This window comes from Salvelinus alpinus, chromosome 6, assembly GCF_045679555.1.
Source record: "Salvelinus alpinus chromosome 6, SLU_Salpinus.1, whole genome shotgun sequence".
Taxonomy (NCBI): domain Eukaryota; kingdom Metazoa; phylum Chordata; class Actinopteri; order Salmoniformes; family Salmonidae; genus Salvelinus; species Salvelinus alpinus.
In genome coordinates, this window is record NC_092091.1 from 62,034,478 (window position 1) to 62,051,715 (window position 17,238).

Here is a 17,238-nt window from a genome sequence, read left to right on the forward strand (position 1 = left end):
AAAATAATGTGAATACTTCCACGATGTTCCACGGCTGTTGTCTCTGCACCTTGCTAGCTTACCGCCACAACGTTCCTGAAGAAACAGGAAGTGTGTGAACTTGGGAAAAGATTTTCATTTTTTGGAGCCCAAAAAACAAAACAAAGAAAAAAGTAACAATTTGGTTATTTGAAAAAGTAACTAATTAACAGATTACTTCAGTTGAAAAACTACTGCGTTAAGTTACTCTTTACGACAAAAAAAGTAATTTGAGTACTCTACACCCAACACTGCTGTGGAATCACTTTAACATTAGGCTGCAGCACCCAGCTCTCGCAACATGCACTGTTGCCTTCACCATAAATCATATGCACAGTCAATCACACATTGTCAGCACATGCATACCCATTTTATCCTGCTTACATGAAATAATCAGAACAGTGCATCATCATATGCAGTTTCACCAAAAGGTCATTCCCTCCTGTTCATAAAAAGGTTAAAGTGCCATGTCTGTAATTTGGAGTTTCATCCTGCTGAGACAATTTAATCCTTCACCTCAGCCATATCTGTCAGACGGAGCTTCAATGTAATCCTTCACTCTAGCTACCATGATTGTATAGCAATACACAACACCCCAAAAGTTGCGAAAGGAGCTCTCTTGTGACATAAACATACAGACAGTCATGCAGCACTCACAACCCAGGAATATATGAAGGAAACACACTTACCAATGCTTTCCACACCAAACAGTTATCCGATTCACTTCAGTTCTTTGCCAAATTGGTGGGGTCACATACAGAGACAAGTGTGGTCACTACTTTTAACATTAACTTTACAAGTGAGGTGCGACTATATCAAATGAATCTAATTCTAAATTAAAATGATAGAGCACTCACCTCTTTTGTCACGTGTCCTCCGGTGATGAGAAGCCCACCCTGCTTGCAGCGCCAATGTTATGAATTGAAAACTGGTCAGTTTGGAGAAATGCTAGATGTAAAATATAAGGTGAACAACTTCTATATTTTAAAGGTCTAATAGAAAATACAGACATATAGGGAAGACAGACACTTACCTCTAAGAGGTTAGCAGAAAATCTCCTCCCCCTCCAGTGGGGAGGAATGACCTAAATATTCTTGCCTTATCTGTTTGCGGTTTCACCCTTCTGTGCCTGGTGCCAAAGCATTAAATCAAGGCAGAGACCTTGGGGTTGAATAGACTATACATTTGAAACATCTTAAAACGCTTAATAACGACACTTTATGACATCTGCTGATGTAAAAAGGGCTTTATAAAAAAAAATCTTGATTCAAGTATCCAAGAATATGGAGCCATTGGAGTTTATTATTTAAATGTCATGATTCAAGAATTAAGTATAATGTTTTGGTTCCACTGAGATAGGGGCAACTCAGTCCCTGCTATGATACAAACATAACCTAGTCAGTCAGCACAGAGTCAATTTCGTATTTAATTTAAACAAAATGGTCATACACTCACATAAAATCTAGTACAATAACTTTTCTAACTATGGTAACAAACTTTTCTGTAAATCTGGTACCCTCGCATTTATCAAATTCATTTTAGAATACTTTGGAAAAGATTCAACATTACATTACACACATCTTCACTACTTTGTCAGGTAAACATGCATTAAGGCACTATAATTTCCTCATTATAAAAAACACCAACATCAAAGAACAGGACAAAATTGTCACTTCATCAGTGAAGCATTTGTACAGACACCACCACACCAACCATCCCCATATCATCTACTCTGGCTCATCATAATCATTCTTTCCTCAGTTCACCTCACCCAGTTCCATATACATCCAAAACCAACAGAATTAACTACAAACACACTAACTAGTACTACATTATATGTCACTATACTCTATACATGGGCGGTGTGCATTTTCTGCTGGTGTATCCTGAGGTAGCCCCTCTCTGAGAACCTCTTCCCGCACTGCATACAGGCGAACGGCTTCTCTCCAGTGTGGATCTTCAGGTGCCTCTTCAGATGGGGCTGGTGGGAGAACTTCTTCTCACACTGGGGGCAGCTGTAGGGTTTCTCCCCTGTGTGGACCCTCTGGTGCCTCTTCAGGTTGGACGAGTCCGAGAAACTGGCCCGGCACAGGTGGCAGCCGAACGGTTTCTCCCCCGTGTGCATCCTCTGGTGGATCGCCACCTGTTTGGGGAAACTGAAGACTTTCCCACAGAACGAACACGAGAAGCGCTTCTCTTTGGCGCTGACACCTTTACTGATTCCGTCACTACTAATGTCATTTGTCAATGGGCTTGTGTAGCCATTTAGTGTTGAGGCACTGGCATTGTCTGAGGTCTGGTTTAACATTAGGGGAGTGTGAGGAGGACAAAGACCAGGGAGTGTCTGTGTTGTCGCAGGGTCCATGTTCCAGTTGATAGATCCTAAAGAAGGCATGCTGAAGGCAGCACCTGTTGGGGGGTTAACCTGAGGCGTCATCATTCTCTCTGAATCACAACTATAGGAGCAGGATGGAGCATCGCTAACCGAGTCTATGTCTGTTCTCTCCAGCTGCATATGGACACCTCCCCGTCCCCCCGGACCAAATCTATGTCTCATCCTGGTTTCAGCCAATCTGTTGTCATGGAGACTAAGTTTGGTTGTTGTTTTGTGTTCAATTGTCTTTTTCTGGTTGTGGTTAACAGTGTTGTCCCGCAGCCTAGAGTTGAGGACGCTGTCCCATCCACTGTCCTCCACTATGTCGCCTCTGGTCCTGGCCTGGTCAGTGATGTTGTGCACCGGGCCCTTGGCTGCAACCGTCTGGGAATCCAAAATGTCCGCCCAGTCTTCTCTGTCATCCTCCAGCCAACCACCTGCAGGAAGAGGTTACAAACATGACACAGAAAACTCTACATATGGAGTTTTTTTTCTTCTCAATTATCTGGTCAAGTTTATACATTGTGATGTGTTTTTGTATTTAAACATAAGTTTAAATACAAAACATGATTTAAACATGATTTAATTTTATAAATGAAGAAAAAATAATAGCCAGGTGCATCACTATTCCCATTGAAGATCTATTACTGTATGCAGGCTATATGTATTTCTCTCTTACCTTGCTCCCCCATGTTTAGTCCACTTAGCAGGTCAATGCTCTCTGGTCGGTCCTCTATGGTCTCCTCTTTGATGAGCAGCAGATCAGGCTTCCAATCCTCCATGTCTACTGACTGTAAGAGATACAGAGCAGGTTGGGCAATGAGGGATTGCTATGAGTATTATGCAAAAATGTTAGTTGATTTGATACTATGCAAACGTTATTACATTTTGTTACTAGACACTCTATAATGGTTTGATAATGTAAAGGCATTTTCCTACATTTTAATTGTAACCTGGACTATATCTACCTAGCGTCTCAGAGTAGAAGTGCTGATTGAGGATCAGGCCCCCACTTATCTATATATTGTAGTCTTATTCATTATGATCTTAAAGGCTAAACTGATCCTAGATCAGCAGTCCTACTCGGACAGGCTTTGTGGATACGGGCCCTGACCTAATACCATTCAGACCTCAGGTGGAGGTGTAGTCTGATTGTCCTCCATGACCATGGTCCCCTCAGGGTTCCCCAGAACCTCCTCACACCCCTCCTCCTTCACCAGCAGCACCTCTGGACCCTCCTCCTCCTGGAAGAGACAGGTGATACAGATTACACAGACATACCTGAGGGAGTGTACGTACACACACAAAATGATAAAACACACTTTAAACATTAATTGGCCATACTTGCAAACATAAGCAACTATTTACATTTAAACAGTTTCTCCGGCTCAAAATGCGTACCAGCCAATTAAAAACTGATTTATTTGCACGTGACAGAACACTAAATGGTAGTACACGTTAGCCCTATGCTAACATCACAAGGTGGCAGTGATTATATCCAGGAACAAGTTCACTTAAAGTTAAAGTCTACTATCGCTTTAGCAGTGTGTGCTGCCTAGAAGTGATGATGATAATGGTAGCCTACATGACTGCTACTAGACAAATCCATAAGGCTCTTGTTTTTTCTTATGATGTACGATAAACTGACCTTATTTCTATTTGTTCCATAAAAGCACATGGATGTGTGTGAAACAGATAAACAAAAACGTGGGATTTTGTCCTATACACAAAAATGTGAAAATGTTATCTAACAGTAATAGCTAGTAGCCTTGTCAAGGATGCATCAATGCAATATTGGCATACAACATTTTGCTACAGACCAACGGAAGAAAAGCACATTTTGAACTATTGAATTTTACCTATTTTAAGAAATGCCATTGGTTGGGGCAGAGGCATCATGCCCATAGAGCCCCAAGGTGGAGGTGTCATAATACCCATAAAACCTAGCGGTCAAACTGCGAAATGGTTCTAATCGTTTTTCCACCATAGGGGATTTTAGAAACACTTAAAATAAGGGCTGTGTTTTGATAACCATGTAAATGTCTCTCGGACAATATATTCCTCACTATTTACTCTCAGATATTGAAAATGCTAATTAGCATCAAAGTATTATGCAAGATTATGCAAGACTACAAATCCCTGCAAACTTCTGCACGTCATCTCTAGCTGACACCTTTGCTAACGGGTATTATGTCAATTTATATGCACAAGACGGTTCACAATTGTCCATTTAAAGAAATGTAGCCAATTTATTCATTACTAAATGTAGCTAACATTAATCCAGAGAATCTTACCTTTGCCTCGATTTGGTAGTCTCGTCCAGATCATCATGGCATTTGTAGTTATTTATGATAGCTACATTAGCAGCTAATTAGCATTTCATTTTTGGGGGGTAAATACAGGCGAATATAATTGATAAAGTTACCTTGTCCAAGAGAGATTTACACGGTTATCAAAGCGTCACGCCAGGGTAAGCCTACACGAATACATCCCTTATTTTAAGTTTCAAAAATCCCCTTTGGGAAAAATGAATGGTGGAAAAACGATTGGAACCATTTCCTTGTTTGACCTCAAGGTTTTATGGGTATTATGACTCATATTGTGGTCTATAGGGGGCACAGTCAGGAGGATTCAGAAGACTCAAGAGGTAAGCTTAGATATTTGGGCCGGGATGATAACAGTATCGCAATATTGTTTTTCATGGCAAAATTGAAAACACGAAGCAGACAAAACTCTTTGGTCCTTTAAAAACCTGCTGTATGTAAAATAGTGTGTGTTATGAAAAATAAATAAATGTGAGTCTGGATGAAAACACAATGATGTTTGTTTTCAATATTAGGGCTGTTTTCCTCAAAGTTAAATCTGCTTGTTTCCTTGCCACGACAAACGAATATCGCGATACTGATATCGCCCCGGCCTATTAGATATACAGAAAAATAGACATAAATATGATGGAGGTAAAAATAAGTCCGCAATGATAAGTAAACATCAGACAAACCTGACTAAACTATTTTTGATGTGTACAGTAGGTGTTAGTGTGTGGGTATGTGTAGGTATATTTAGTAAGTGTATATTGGTTATAAAGCGCTATCAGTGTAGAATGGGGTGAGATCAGATGTGACGTATACTAAAGAGAGTCTCAATGAAAGTCTTGGAATGAAAAGTCCCATTTTGTGTTTATTAAACAAACAAGTTTTAAATACACCATATGAAAACCACACATACATGTCTCAACTAAAAATCAGCATGAACTTGACAAACTGCATTCATTTTCTCATTAAAGGTGTCATGGGAAAACAATTAAGTAGTTGAATGGAAGTAACGAAACAGGCATTTGTGATCATCATATAGGCTACGCAGTACAAACAATATGAAACAGACTTCAGGCTTATACTGTACACTAAGTATACAAAACATTAAGAACGCCTGCTCTTTCTATGACAGACTGATCAGGTGAATGCTATGATCCCTTACTGATGTCACTTGATCAATCCACTTAAAATGTTTGGTATATTAATGTTTGGTATACTCGTGCTTCCAGAAAGTATTCATAGCCCTTGTTTTACTTTAGTGCCTTATTGTAAACAGGATGCATGTTTTGGAATATTTTTATTCTGTACAGGCTTTCACTCTGTCATTTAGGTTAGTATTGTGGAGTAATTACAATGGTGCTGATCCATCCTCGGTTTTCTCCTTTCACAGCCATTAAACTCTGTTTTAAAGTCACCATTGGAATGGTGAAATCCCTGAGCGGTTTCCTTCCTCTCCGGCAACAGAGTTAGGAAGGACGCCTGTATCTTTGTAGTCACTGGGTGTATTGATACACCATCCAAAGTGTAATTAATAAAGTCACCATGCTCAAAGGGATATTCAATGCCTGCTTTTTCTTTTTACCCATCTACTAATAGGTGCCCTTCTTTGTGAGGCATTCGAAAACCTCCATGGTGTTATATACAGTGGGGAGAACAAGTATTTGATACACTGCCGATTTTGCAGGTTTTTCTACTTACAAAGCATGTAGAGGTCTGTAATTTTTATCATAGGTACACTTCAACTGTGAGAGACGGAATCCAGAAAATTCCACAAAAATCCAGAAAATCATAGTATGATTTTTAAGTAATTAATTTGCATTTTATTGCATGACATAAGTATTTGATCACCTACCAACCAGTAAGAATTCCGGCTCTCACAGACCTGTTAGTTTTTCTTTAAGAAGCCCTCCTGTTCTCCACTCATTACCTGTATTAACTGCACCTGTTTGAACTCGTTACCTGTATAAAAGACACCTGTCCACACACTCAATCAAACAGACTCCAACCTCTCCACAATGGCCAAGACCAGAGAGCTGTGCAAGGACATCAGGGATACAATTGTAGACCTGTACAAGGCTGGGATGGGCTACAGGACAATAGGCAAGCAGCTTGGTGAGAAGGCAACAACTGTTGGCGCAATTATTAGAAAATGGAAGAAGTTCAAGATGATGGTCAATCACCCTCGGTCTGGGGCTCCATGCAAGATCTCACCTCGTGGGGCATCAATGATCATGAGGAAGGAGAGGGGTCAGCCCAGAACTACACGGCAGGACCTGGTCAATGACCTGAAGAGAGCTGGGACCACAGTCTCAAAGAAAACCTTTAGTAACACACTACGCCGTCATGGATTAAAATCCTGCAGCGCACGCAAGGTCCCCCTGCTCAAGCCAGCGCATGTCCAGGCCCGTCTGAAGTTTGCCAATGACCATCTGGATGATCCAGAGGAGGAATGGGAGAAGGTCACGTGGTCTGATGAGACAAAAATAGAGCTTTTTGGTCTAAACTCCACTCGCCGTGTTTGGAGGAAGAAGAAGGATGAGTACAACCCCAAGAACACCATCCCAACCGTGAAGCATGGAGGTGGAAACATCATTCTTTGGGGATGCTTTTCTGCAAAGGGGACAGGACGACTGCACCGTATTGAGGGGAGGATGGATGGGGCCATGTATCGCGAGATCTTGGCCAACAACCTCCTTCCCTCAGTAAGAGCATTGAAGATGGGTCCTGGCTGGGTCTTCCAGCATGACAACGACCCGAAACACACAGCCAGGGCAACTAAGGAGTGGCTCCGTAAGAAGCATCTCAAGGTCCTGGAGTGGCCTAGCCAGTCTCCAGACCTGAACCCAATAGAAAATCTTTGGAGGGAGCTGAAAGTCCGTATTGCCCAGCGACAGCCCCGAAACCTGAAGGATCTGGAGAAGGTCTGTATGGAGGAGTGGGCCAAAATCCCTGCTGCAGTGTGTGCAAACCTGATCAAGAACTACAGGAAGCGTACGATCTCTGTAATTGCAAACAAAGGTTTCTGTACCAAATATTAAGTTCTGCTTTTCTGATGTATCAAATACTTATGTCATGCAATAAAATGCAAATTAATTACTTAAAAATCATACAATGTGATTTTCTGGATTTTTGTTTTAGATTCCATCTCTCACAGTTGAACTGTACCTATGATAAAAATTACAGACCTCTACATGCTTTGTAAGTAGGAAAACCTGCAAAATCGGCAGTGTATCAAATACTTGTTCTCCCCACTGTATATATATATATACATACAATGCATTCGGAAAGTATTCAGACCTTCACTTTTTCCTCATTTTGTTACATTAGACTTATTCTAAAATGGATTACATAGTCTTTTCCTCTCAATCTACACACAATACCCAATAATGACAAAGCAAATGCAGTTTTTTTTTTTTTGCCAATGTATTAAAAATAAAAAGCTGAAATATCACATTTACATAAGTATTCAGACCCTTTACTCAGTACTTTGTTGAAGCACATTTGGCAGCGATTACAGCCTTGAGTCTTCTTGGGTATGAAGCTACAATCTTGGCACACCTGTATTTGGGGAGTTTCTCCCATTCTTCTCTGCAGATCCTCTCAAGCTCTGTCAGGTTGGATGGGGAGTGTCGCTGCGCAGCTATTTTCAGGTCTCTCCAGAGATGTTAGATTGGGTTCAAGTCCGGGCTCTGGCTGGGCCACACAATGACATTCAGAGACTTGTCCCGAAGCCACTCCTGCATTGTCTTGGCTGTGTACTTAGGGTCGTTGTCCTGTTGGAAGATGAACCTTCGCCCCAGTCTGAGGTCCTGAGCACTCTGGAGCAGGTTTTCATCAAGGATCTCTCTGTACTTTGCTCCGTTCATCTTTCCCTCGATCCTGACTAGTCTCCCAGTCCCTGCCGCTGAAAACCATCCCCACAGCATGATGATGCCACCACCATGCATCACCGTAGGGATGGTGCCAGGTTTCCTCCAGACGTGACACTTGGGATAATGGCCAAAGAGTTCAATCTTGGTTTCATTAGACCAGAAAAATCTTGTTTCTCATGGTCTGAGAGTCTTTAGCTGCCTTTTGGCAAACTCCAAGCGGGCTGTCATGTGCCTTTTACTGAGGAGTGGCTTCCGTCTGGTCACTCTACCATAAAGGCCTGATTGGTGGAGTGCTGCAGAGATGTTTGTGGAGATGGGAGAACCTTCCAGAAGGACAGAAGAACTCTGGAGCTCTGTTAGAGTGACCATCGGGTTCTTGGTCACCTCCCTAACGAAGGCCCTTCTCCCCTGATTACTCAGTTTGGCCGGGCGGCCAGCTCTTGGAAGAGTCTTGGTGGTTCCAAACTTCTTCCATTTAAGATTGATCGAAACACTGTGTTCTTGGGGACCTTCAATGCTGCAGAAATGTTTTGGTACCCACCTTGCCCAGATCTGTACCTCGACACAATCCTGTCTCGGATCTCTACGGACAATTCCTTGGACCTCATGGCTTGGTTTTTGCTCTGACATGCACTGCATCTCAAGGAAGATCAATGGAAATGGGATGGACCTGGGCTCAATTTCAAGTCTCATAGCAAAGGGTTGGAATACCAATGTAAATAAGGTATTCGTTTTTTTTTTTTACTTTTTCTTTTTACAACAATTTCTAAAAACCTGTTTTCGCTTTGGGGTCTGAATACTTTCCGAATTTACTGTGTGGGAATGTATATATGTGACCCGTTTCAGGAAACTAGGCGTATGTCGCAAGTCACGACTTCACAGGAGATCCATTAAGGTAATTTTTTTCTAAATACGTTTTTTGGCAGAAATGCCTTCTGGAACATGTGAACTTTCATTTGCCTTAATAACAAACTTGTATGCCATCTGTAAATACAAATAAAATTGTTAAATTACTTTGGTTAAGCCACAGAAAGACAGCAACCTTCCCACTAGCCATGATTGGCTGAGATAATGAGTGGGCTGGACATGCTGAGAGAGGAGTTCGGATTGGTCTGCCATATAGAGGGCTTCTGTCTATTTGAGCTGGTCAGTCTGTGTTGGTAATCCTGTCGAACGCGGCTTTAAAAAAAATGTGTAGTGGAGCTGCATAAGTGTTGCTCTCCACTTTCTGAAGGATCGAGTTTTATACTATATGTTTTCCTTTTTTTATTTAAAACAACAATACAGACAACACAAATGGCCGCTCCCAGAGGGTGCGTTCGCACTCACTGGCCCGAGATGCTGGCAAGGCAAAACATACAGTAATTCCATCCCCATCCCTGATTGCAGGACCTCAAACATTTACACTGTACATTTGTGTATATACTTATTCCAACAACACTTGAATCGGTTCTTTAAATTCACTGCTCATATGAGGGACCTTGCAGATAATTGTACATGTGTGGGGTACAGAGATGAGGTAGTCGTAATTTTTTAAATGTTAAACACTATTATTGCACACAGTGACTCCATGCAACTTATGTGATTTGTTAAGCAGATTTTTACTCCTGAACTTATTAGGCTTGTCATAACAAAGGGGTGGAATACTTATTAACTCAAGAACTTCCAGCTTTTCATTTATTAATTTGTAAAAAATTCTAAAAACATAATTCCACTTTGACATTATGGTGTATTGTGTGTAGGCCAGTGCCACAAAATCTCAATTTAATCCATTTTAAATTCAGGCTGTAACACAACAAAACGTGGAAAAAGTCAAAGGGTGTGAATACTGAATGCACTGTATCCCACAATGTCTGGGCTTTGCACTACAGCGCTCTTAGTTGTTGTAAAAATTGACCCACTCCTGCGGTTTACTTTGTGCATTCGCTGACTCTACCTTTAATGCAGGGTTTAATTTGTAAAACGATAATCTCAATTTAATCAATTTTAAATTCAGGCTGTAACACAACAAAATTTGGAGAAAGTCAAGTAATGTGAATACTTTCTGAAGGCATTGTATATCACACAATGTCTGGATGCAACATTCTACCCAGGAATATCCAACACTGAAATCTGTTACTCTCGTTATTCCAAATGCATCTGTGGATTTTTTCATCTGACAATAAAAATGTATCTGACTTTATTATAAACGTCAGAAGCGAGTGGAATGGTGACTTTCTATGTTATAGAGTCTAATGTTTTTTCTGCTGGTGTATCTTGAGGTATCTCCTCTCTGAGAACCTCTTCCCGCAGTGAGTACAGGCGAACGGCCTCTCTCCTGTGTGGACCCTCTGATGCCTCTTCAGGTCACCAGCCTGAGCGAAGCGCATGTGACACTGGGTACAGCTGAAGGGTTTCACCCCTGTGTGGACCCTCTGGTGCCTCTTCAGGGTGCTAGCCTGGGCGAAGCGCATGTGACACTGGGTACAGCTGTAGGGTTTCACCCCTGTGTGGATCCTCTGATGGATCTCTACCTTCTGGAGGCAGCTGAAGCCTTTGTTACAGAACATGCAGAGGAACCGTTTCTCTTTACTATTGCCTGATGTTGCTCTCCCTCCCTGAGTCTGGGCTCTAGCCCTGTCGTTTGAGTTCAATACCTGATCGAAAACGACACAGCCGTGTGAATCGGAAGGCCCCATCAACGTGGACACTGGGTCGCGATCCTTGAACGTGTGTAAAGGTGAGTGGGTCGTGACATTTAGATTTGTCTCTAAGCTTTCCCTGTAGTCTAAGAAGTCACTGGTGTTGCCCTGCAAGTGTCCTTTTCCTAAGTGAGTCTCGTCTGCATTCCATGTCAGAGGAGAGTCACCCTCCACTTTCACAGTGACCTCATCTACGACCAGACCCTCCCCTTTCTTATTTCTTTCTATGGACCCTTCAGAATATACACTACTACTGTACCGGTTCCAGTCCCCTCTAGACAGATCAGTCTGTGTCTCTAAACCCAAGGATATGTTGCCAGGGTCCATCTCTGTAGCGTAAGAACAAGACGGATCATCACCGCCAGAGTGTAATGTGTCACCATCACCACGGGAATAAACCATCCACTGGCTCTGGTGAAATACCGGTAAACACTCTGAGCCGGGAGCATGAGGACAGCCCAGTTTCCCCAGCCCCAGTCTCTCTGGGTCTGATCTGTGGTCAGATCCTGTGTGTAAGAGGCTGTGTGTTACAGTTACAGTCTCAGTGTCTGTCTCTGACTTGAGGACGGCGTTCGGCGTTCCACTGACCTCCATGATGCTGCGTTGGGTCCTGGGCTGGGGCGCGGCAGCGAGGTCCTCCGTGGCTTCAGGGGGTGCTCCAGCCACTGCAATCTGGATGTCTCTGCTGTGCTGTGGGTCCTCCTCACCTTCAGACCTCTCCTGCTTGACCCCAGGGCCTGCAACCTCTGTATCCTGACACAAGAAGGAGGTTGTTACTAGTATCCAGTTCAATTGGATAACAATGTCATGGGGAAGTCTCACAAGCTCCCCTATGGCAGATAAATAAGGATGTAAATGTAAGCAAGTGAATAGCTGAGGGGAGTCTTTCTGAAATAAACTGATCACAGTTGATATACTGTAATTTTAATGTAAAACTTTTACACTAACCTCTATCACAATAACGTCTTGGGTTGAGGTTCGACTCTCCTCATCAACAGTGATTGGTTGGTCATCTCTCCATGTATTGTGTCCCGCTGGCTTCACAAAGCTCCTGTGGCCTCCAGTGAGATCTCCTTCACCTGAGAGAGTGATTGGAGGAAAAGTGGTGGTTAGGTTAGCTACTGTAAATGCTCAAAAGCTATTGTACATGATTGACACTGTCTAGAATTGGCAAGAATGTAAGGTAACACTTCTCATAACTTCTTGATATACTATTTATTGATTGATTGATGTATTATGTTCCATGCATCACATTGTTTTTATTGAGTAAATAGGAAATGCAGTACATCAAGAATCTGGTTAAATTATATTGTGTCTTTGCGCAAGATAACTAAGTAATCAGCTGAATTATTGCATACTAACTACCCAAAATGGACCAAGACCCAATTCTGGTTAACCATATATGTGTTTAACACATCTAAAATCACACATGCGCAGAGGCGAACCGGCGACATGCCCCGCATCCTTGGCCTTCTTCAAAATGTACCTCTTGCCATTCCTCTGTATCGGTCGAGGATCTTGACACTTCTGGGACGACTGGCGAGGACGCGCTCTCGCATTGTGCTTTCTGTGCGCTCCCGTGACAATTTCAGTTCAAGTAGCTGTAGTTTCCTCCGCAATGCACTGGTTTCTTTCTGGCTTTGAGTTATTTCCAAACGAAAGACTGCATAGTCGTCGTCTACGAGTTTACAGACCTCTGCCACTGCGGCATTCGCTAGCACCTCCATTATGGAGGCTATTTGAGTGTGAAAAACCATACAGTTAGCAGCCATTGTTAACTAACTTAGCAGCTAGGTAGCTAACCTCTATTGACCATCGAAGTCCTGTCTCCAACGCGGATTAAAGACTACATGGGGTACGTATGTGGTGCTGTGCAGTTAAATTAGCCATAGTTTGAGTTCCAGGGTGTTAATAAACGTCTAAATAAATAAAAAACCGCTAACGTGGAAAGTATTCTTAGCTACTGTTTACTTCCGTTTATACCGACGAGATAGGATGTTGTCGCTCAAAGGGTGTGGCTAAATGAAAAGCGAATGCGCACTGTTCTTTGAAATACGGTACTGCTTATCTCCTATTCAAGATCCGTCTTAAAAGCTTAGATCACTTAGAACCGTGTTAGCAAGATGAGTAGAATAAAATACAATATAATTACTTTTCCATCTACATCACCTCAGTACTATAAATATTCAACTGTCCTTTGATCTAGCCTAGGTTTACTGTCTCTAAAAACAAGCCTGTTTCAAATGACAAGTTATTAAGGGGTATGTGTTCAAATAACCTACAAAACAGAAGGGTCGTTCCATTTGATTTCAATCACTTTTTGACCACAACCCTTTTTGATTTGAATGAAATTTTCCATATTTGCCCATGGTAGAAGTGGTCAGAAAGTTACTTTTTAGAACTTAATGCCAAAATAGACACTCAAGGTTGAACCATTTTGCATACCATGAAAAAAAACATGTTTTTAATAAAAATTGAAATGAACCTTCGACGTCAATTATAAAAAAAATGGGTAAACTGTTTTTTGTGTGCATATGTTGTAATTTAGACAGTTTTACATAATGAGGTGTTTGTTGTGCCCGCCATCGGTTGGGACACAGCAGGCTCTTGAATACAGAGTGGGTGTCATGTTTTGGCTGACTAATGTACTAAAATGTGAATAACATTGACATTTCAACTTTCAAATGGTACCACAAAGATGGTTGAAAGTCCACAAGAGAATGTGTCAACTTTGGGCACTTCCATCTCCTTAATGTTTTAGCCCCAATTGTTTTTGAAAAAGTAACCTTTTTTCAAATGGTTGGGGTCGAGAGAATTTTCAGGTATCAAAATGGGGTCGCGGGCCAAAAGAAGTTTGGGACCCCCCCCCAAAAAACTGACCACAAGACACTTCATCATAACTATAATATTACAGAAAGAATAGTTCCCAGATATCCCCTGTACATCTCAAACCACACTGTTATGATTTCTCCCCATTGTGGACAGTCCTATGTCTGATAAGGTTACTTAGGAAGGAGAAGCCCTCCTTAGTCATTGAGCTTCCTCCTGGACTTCTAGACATTGTTTGGGTGTTGTTGGGATTGTGTGCGGTGTTATAGGCTAGGTACCTCTCATGGTGAATGCCCATCCTGACCCTGTCTGTATTGGTGAGGTAACCCTGAGGTAACTGAGCAAGGCCACATCCAGGCCCAGATCTTCTATGAACCGAGTCACCAGGAATTAGACGTGACGCCGAAGGAGAAGACCGACTTGCTGCTAGACTACCAACAGAGGGGTCTCCCACTGAGGGGTCTCCCTTCACATCTGTGAAGGCTGAAGCCAAGGGTGACCTGCTCTGTTCATCATGGATACTGTGGTGTTAGGAACAGGAGGGTCTATGATACAATCAGCCCCAAGCCCTGCTTCATCCCTGCACTGAGACTGTGAAGAGAAGGGTCTGGGCTGCAGAATGGATACCTGATTGGAGCCTCTGTCTCTCTGATGACCACCAGGACTGAGGTTGTTCAGTCCACCTGTCGTGTTGTGGTGAAGTCTCGGTCCTTCGTGGTTGGGTCCTGATCCTGACTCGGGAAGTAAGAGTGACGGCTCCTGATCCAGGATCTTTATCCGGGTCCAGGGATTGTGACCAGCCACCTCAGAGGTCCACTCTCTCCCACCAGTAACACTGGATGTCAGCAGGTCTTCATGGACTGCAGACTGCAAACAAAGATTGTACAGAAAAGCATAAAGGTTTATATAAGAAACTATTTGCTGTACACACAGAAACATGACATGATATTATAAACTGTTAACCACAGTTAAGCCATCTCTAACACTGATTCATGTACTTAACAATATGGAGCCAGTGAGTTAATTCTTGAATCAAAACATTGAAAAAATATTAAGTACAATGTTTTGATTGGACTGAGCTAAAGGAAACTCAGTCCCTGAGACAATACAAAAATATCCAAGTCAGTCAGCACAGAGTCAATTTTGTATTTAATTTCAACAAAATGTTCATACACTAAGACAACTTGAAGTACAGTACTTTTATTGCACAAAATGATACGTGTCAAGTAGAATAACCTCTCACTATGTTAACACTTAACATTTTCTAGAAATCTGTTACCCTCGACCAGTATCGAAATGGACAAAGTTGCCACTCTTCATCAGTGAAGCATTTTTAGACACCATCACACCAACCATCACCATATCATCTACTCTGCCTCATCATACTCATTCTTTCCTCTGTTCACCTCATCCAGTTCCCTACTACATCTAAAACCAATGGAATTAACTACAAACTAACTAGTACTACATTAAATATCTCTATACATGGGCTGTGTGCATTTCTGCAGATGGATCCTGAGGTAGCTCCTCTTTTGAGGACCTTTTCCCGCAGTGCGTACAGGCGAACAGCCTTTCTTCCGTGTGGTGCCTCTTCAGCTGGTGCTGGTGGGAGAACCTCTTCTCACACTGGGGGCAGCTGTAGCGTTTCTCCCCTCTCTGTATCCTCTGGTGGATCTCCACCTGTTTGGGGAAACGGAAGACTTTAACACAGAACGAACACGGGAAGCGCTGAATCTGTGTCTGTTCTCTCCCGCCGCATACGGACACCTCCCTGTCCCTGCAGACCAAATCTATGCCTCGCTCTGGTCTCAGCCAGTCTGTTGTCATGGAGACAACTAAAATCAGTTTGTGTTTTGTGTTCGGCTGTGTTTCTGGTTGTGGTTAACAATGTTGTTCCCCAGCCCAGAGTTGACGACGCTGTCCCATCCACTGACCTCCACTATGTCGCATCTGGTCCTGGCCTGCTCAGGGATGATATCACCTGGGCCCTTTGGTGCACCACTTTGGGTCTGGGAATCCAAGATGGCCACCCAGTCTCCTCTGTTAGCCTCCAGCCAACCACCTGCAGGAAGAGGTTACAAAATAAACTTCACAAACATGGCAGAGAACTCTACATGTGGAATATTTTTTACTTCGTCAATTACCTGGTCAAGTTCATACATAGGTTATTGATTCCATTTTATGAATTAAGAAAATAATAGCCAGGTGCATCACTATTCCCATTGAAGATCTATTACTGTATGTAGGCTATGTGTTTCTTCCATACCTTGCTCCCCAATCTTTAGTCCACCTAGCCGATAAATATTCTCTGGTCCATCTTCTATTGTCTCCTCATTGACTAGCAGCAGATCAGGCTTCCCTTCCTCCATGTCTACTGACTGTTAGAGATACAGAGTGAGAGGATATTGGACCAAGTAATCTGATATGAGCACCCTGCTATGATTGGGCAATGAGGAATTGCTATGAGTACTGTGCAAATAACATGTAATTTGATTACTTTACACTTTAATGGTGTAATAATTGAAAGGTATGGTCCCAAACTTAAGACAAAAAAAATAAAAATAAAAATCAAGACTTGGGCCTGTATCCAGAGTCGATTGCTGATCTAGGATCAGTTTTGCCTTTTACATCATAATGAATAAGATTATTTGGAAAGATCCTAGATCAGCAATCGACTCTGGCTACAGGCCCAAGTCTTGATTTTTTTTAAACATTTTTTTTTGTCTTAAGTTTGGAACCATACCTTTCAATTATTACACCACTCCTGCTCTGAGAGGCTTTGTGGATACGCACCCTGACCTAACACCATTCAGACAGTAGTTTACAGTGGGCTCACCTCAGTGAGACTGTGGTCCTGTGCTGTTCAGCTGGTTCCTCTGTGGGTTCAGGAGGATGTGTAGTCTAGTTGCCCTCCATGACCATGGTCCCATCAGGGTTCCCCAGACCCTCCTCACACCCCTCCTCCTTCACCAGCAGCACCTCTGGACCCTCCTCCTCCTCCTGGAAGAGACGGATGATACAGATTACATAGACATACACTCCCTCAGGTATGTACACACAGATAAACACACTTGCAACATGGAGTGTTTACCCATCCCCACTATGTTTGAGTTCTATACTGTAGTTACAGAATGACTTCATTGTTGTTAAAC

The 17,238-nt window shown here is 42.4% G+C and overlaps 1 protein-coding gene and 1 long non-coding RNA gene across 2 annotated transcripts; one reads left to right on the forward strand and one right to left on the reverse strand.

Annotated features, from left to right (window-relative positions):
* Positions 1-1,292: 1,292 nt before the first annotated feature.
* LOC139577646 (uncharacterized) lies at positions 1,293-13,029 on the reverse strand. Its single transcript, XM_071404790.1, has 6 exons — positions 12,744-13,029; positions 12,206-12,336; positions 11,846-12,010; positions 3,523-3,636; positions 3,072-3,183; positions 1,293-2,829 (listed from the first exon to the last, which is right to left on the reverse strand). The coding sequence occupies exons 1-6, from the start codon at positions 13,027-13,029 to the stop codon at positions 1,868-1,870; spliced, it is 1,770 nt and encodes a 589-aa protein (XP_071260891.1). The 3' UTR covers positions 1,293-1,867.
* On the forward strand, positions 12,762-16,191 carry LOC139577662 (uncharacterized). The gene is made up of 2 exons (XR_011675354.1): positions 12,762-13,112; positions 15,988-16,191. It is a non-coding gene; the product is annotated as an uncharacterized lncRNA (long non-coding RNA).
* Positions 16,192-17,238: the final 1,047 nt, after the last annotated feature.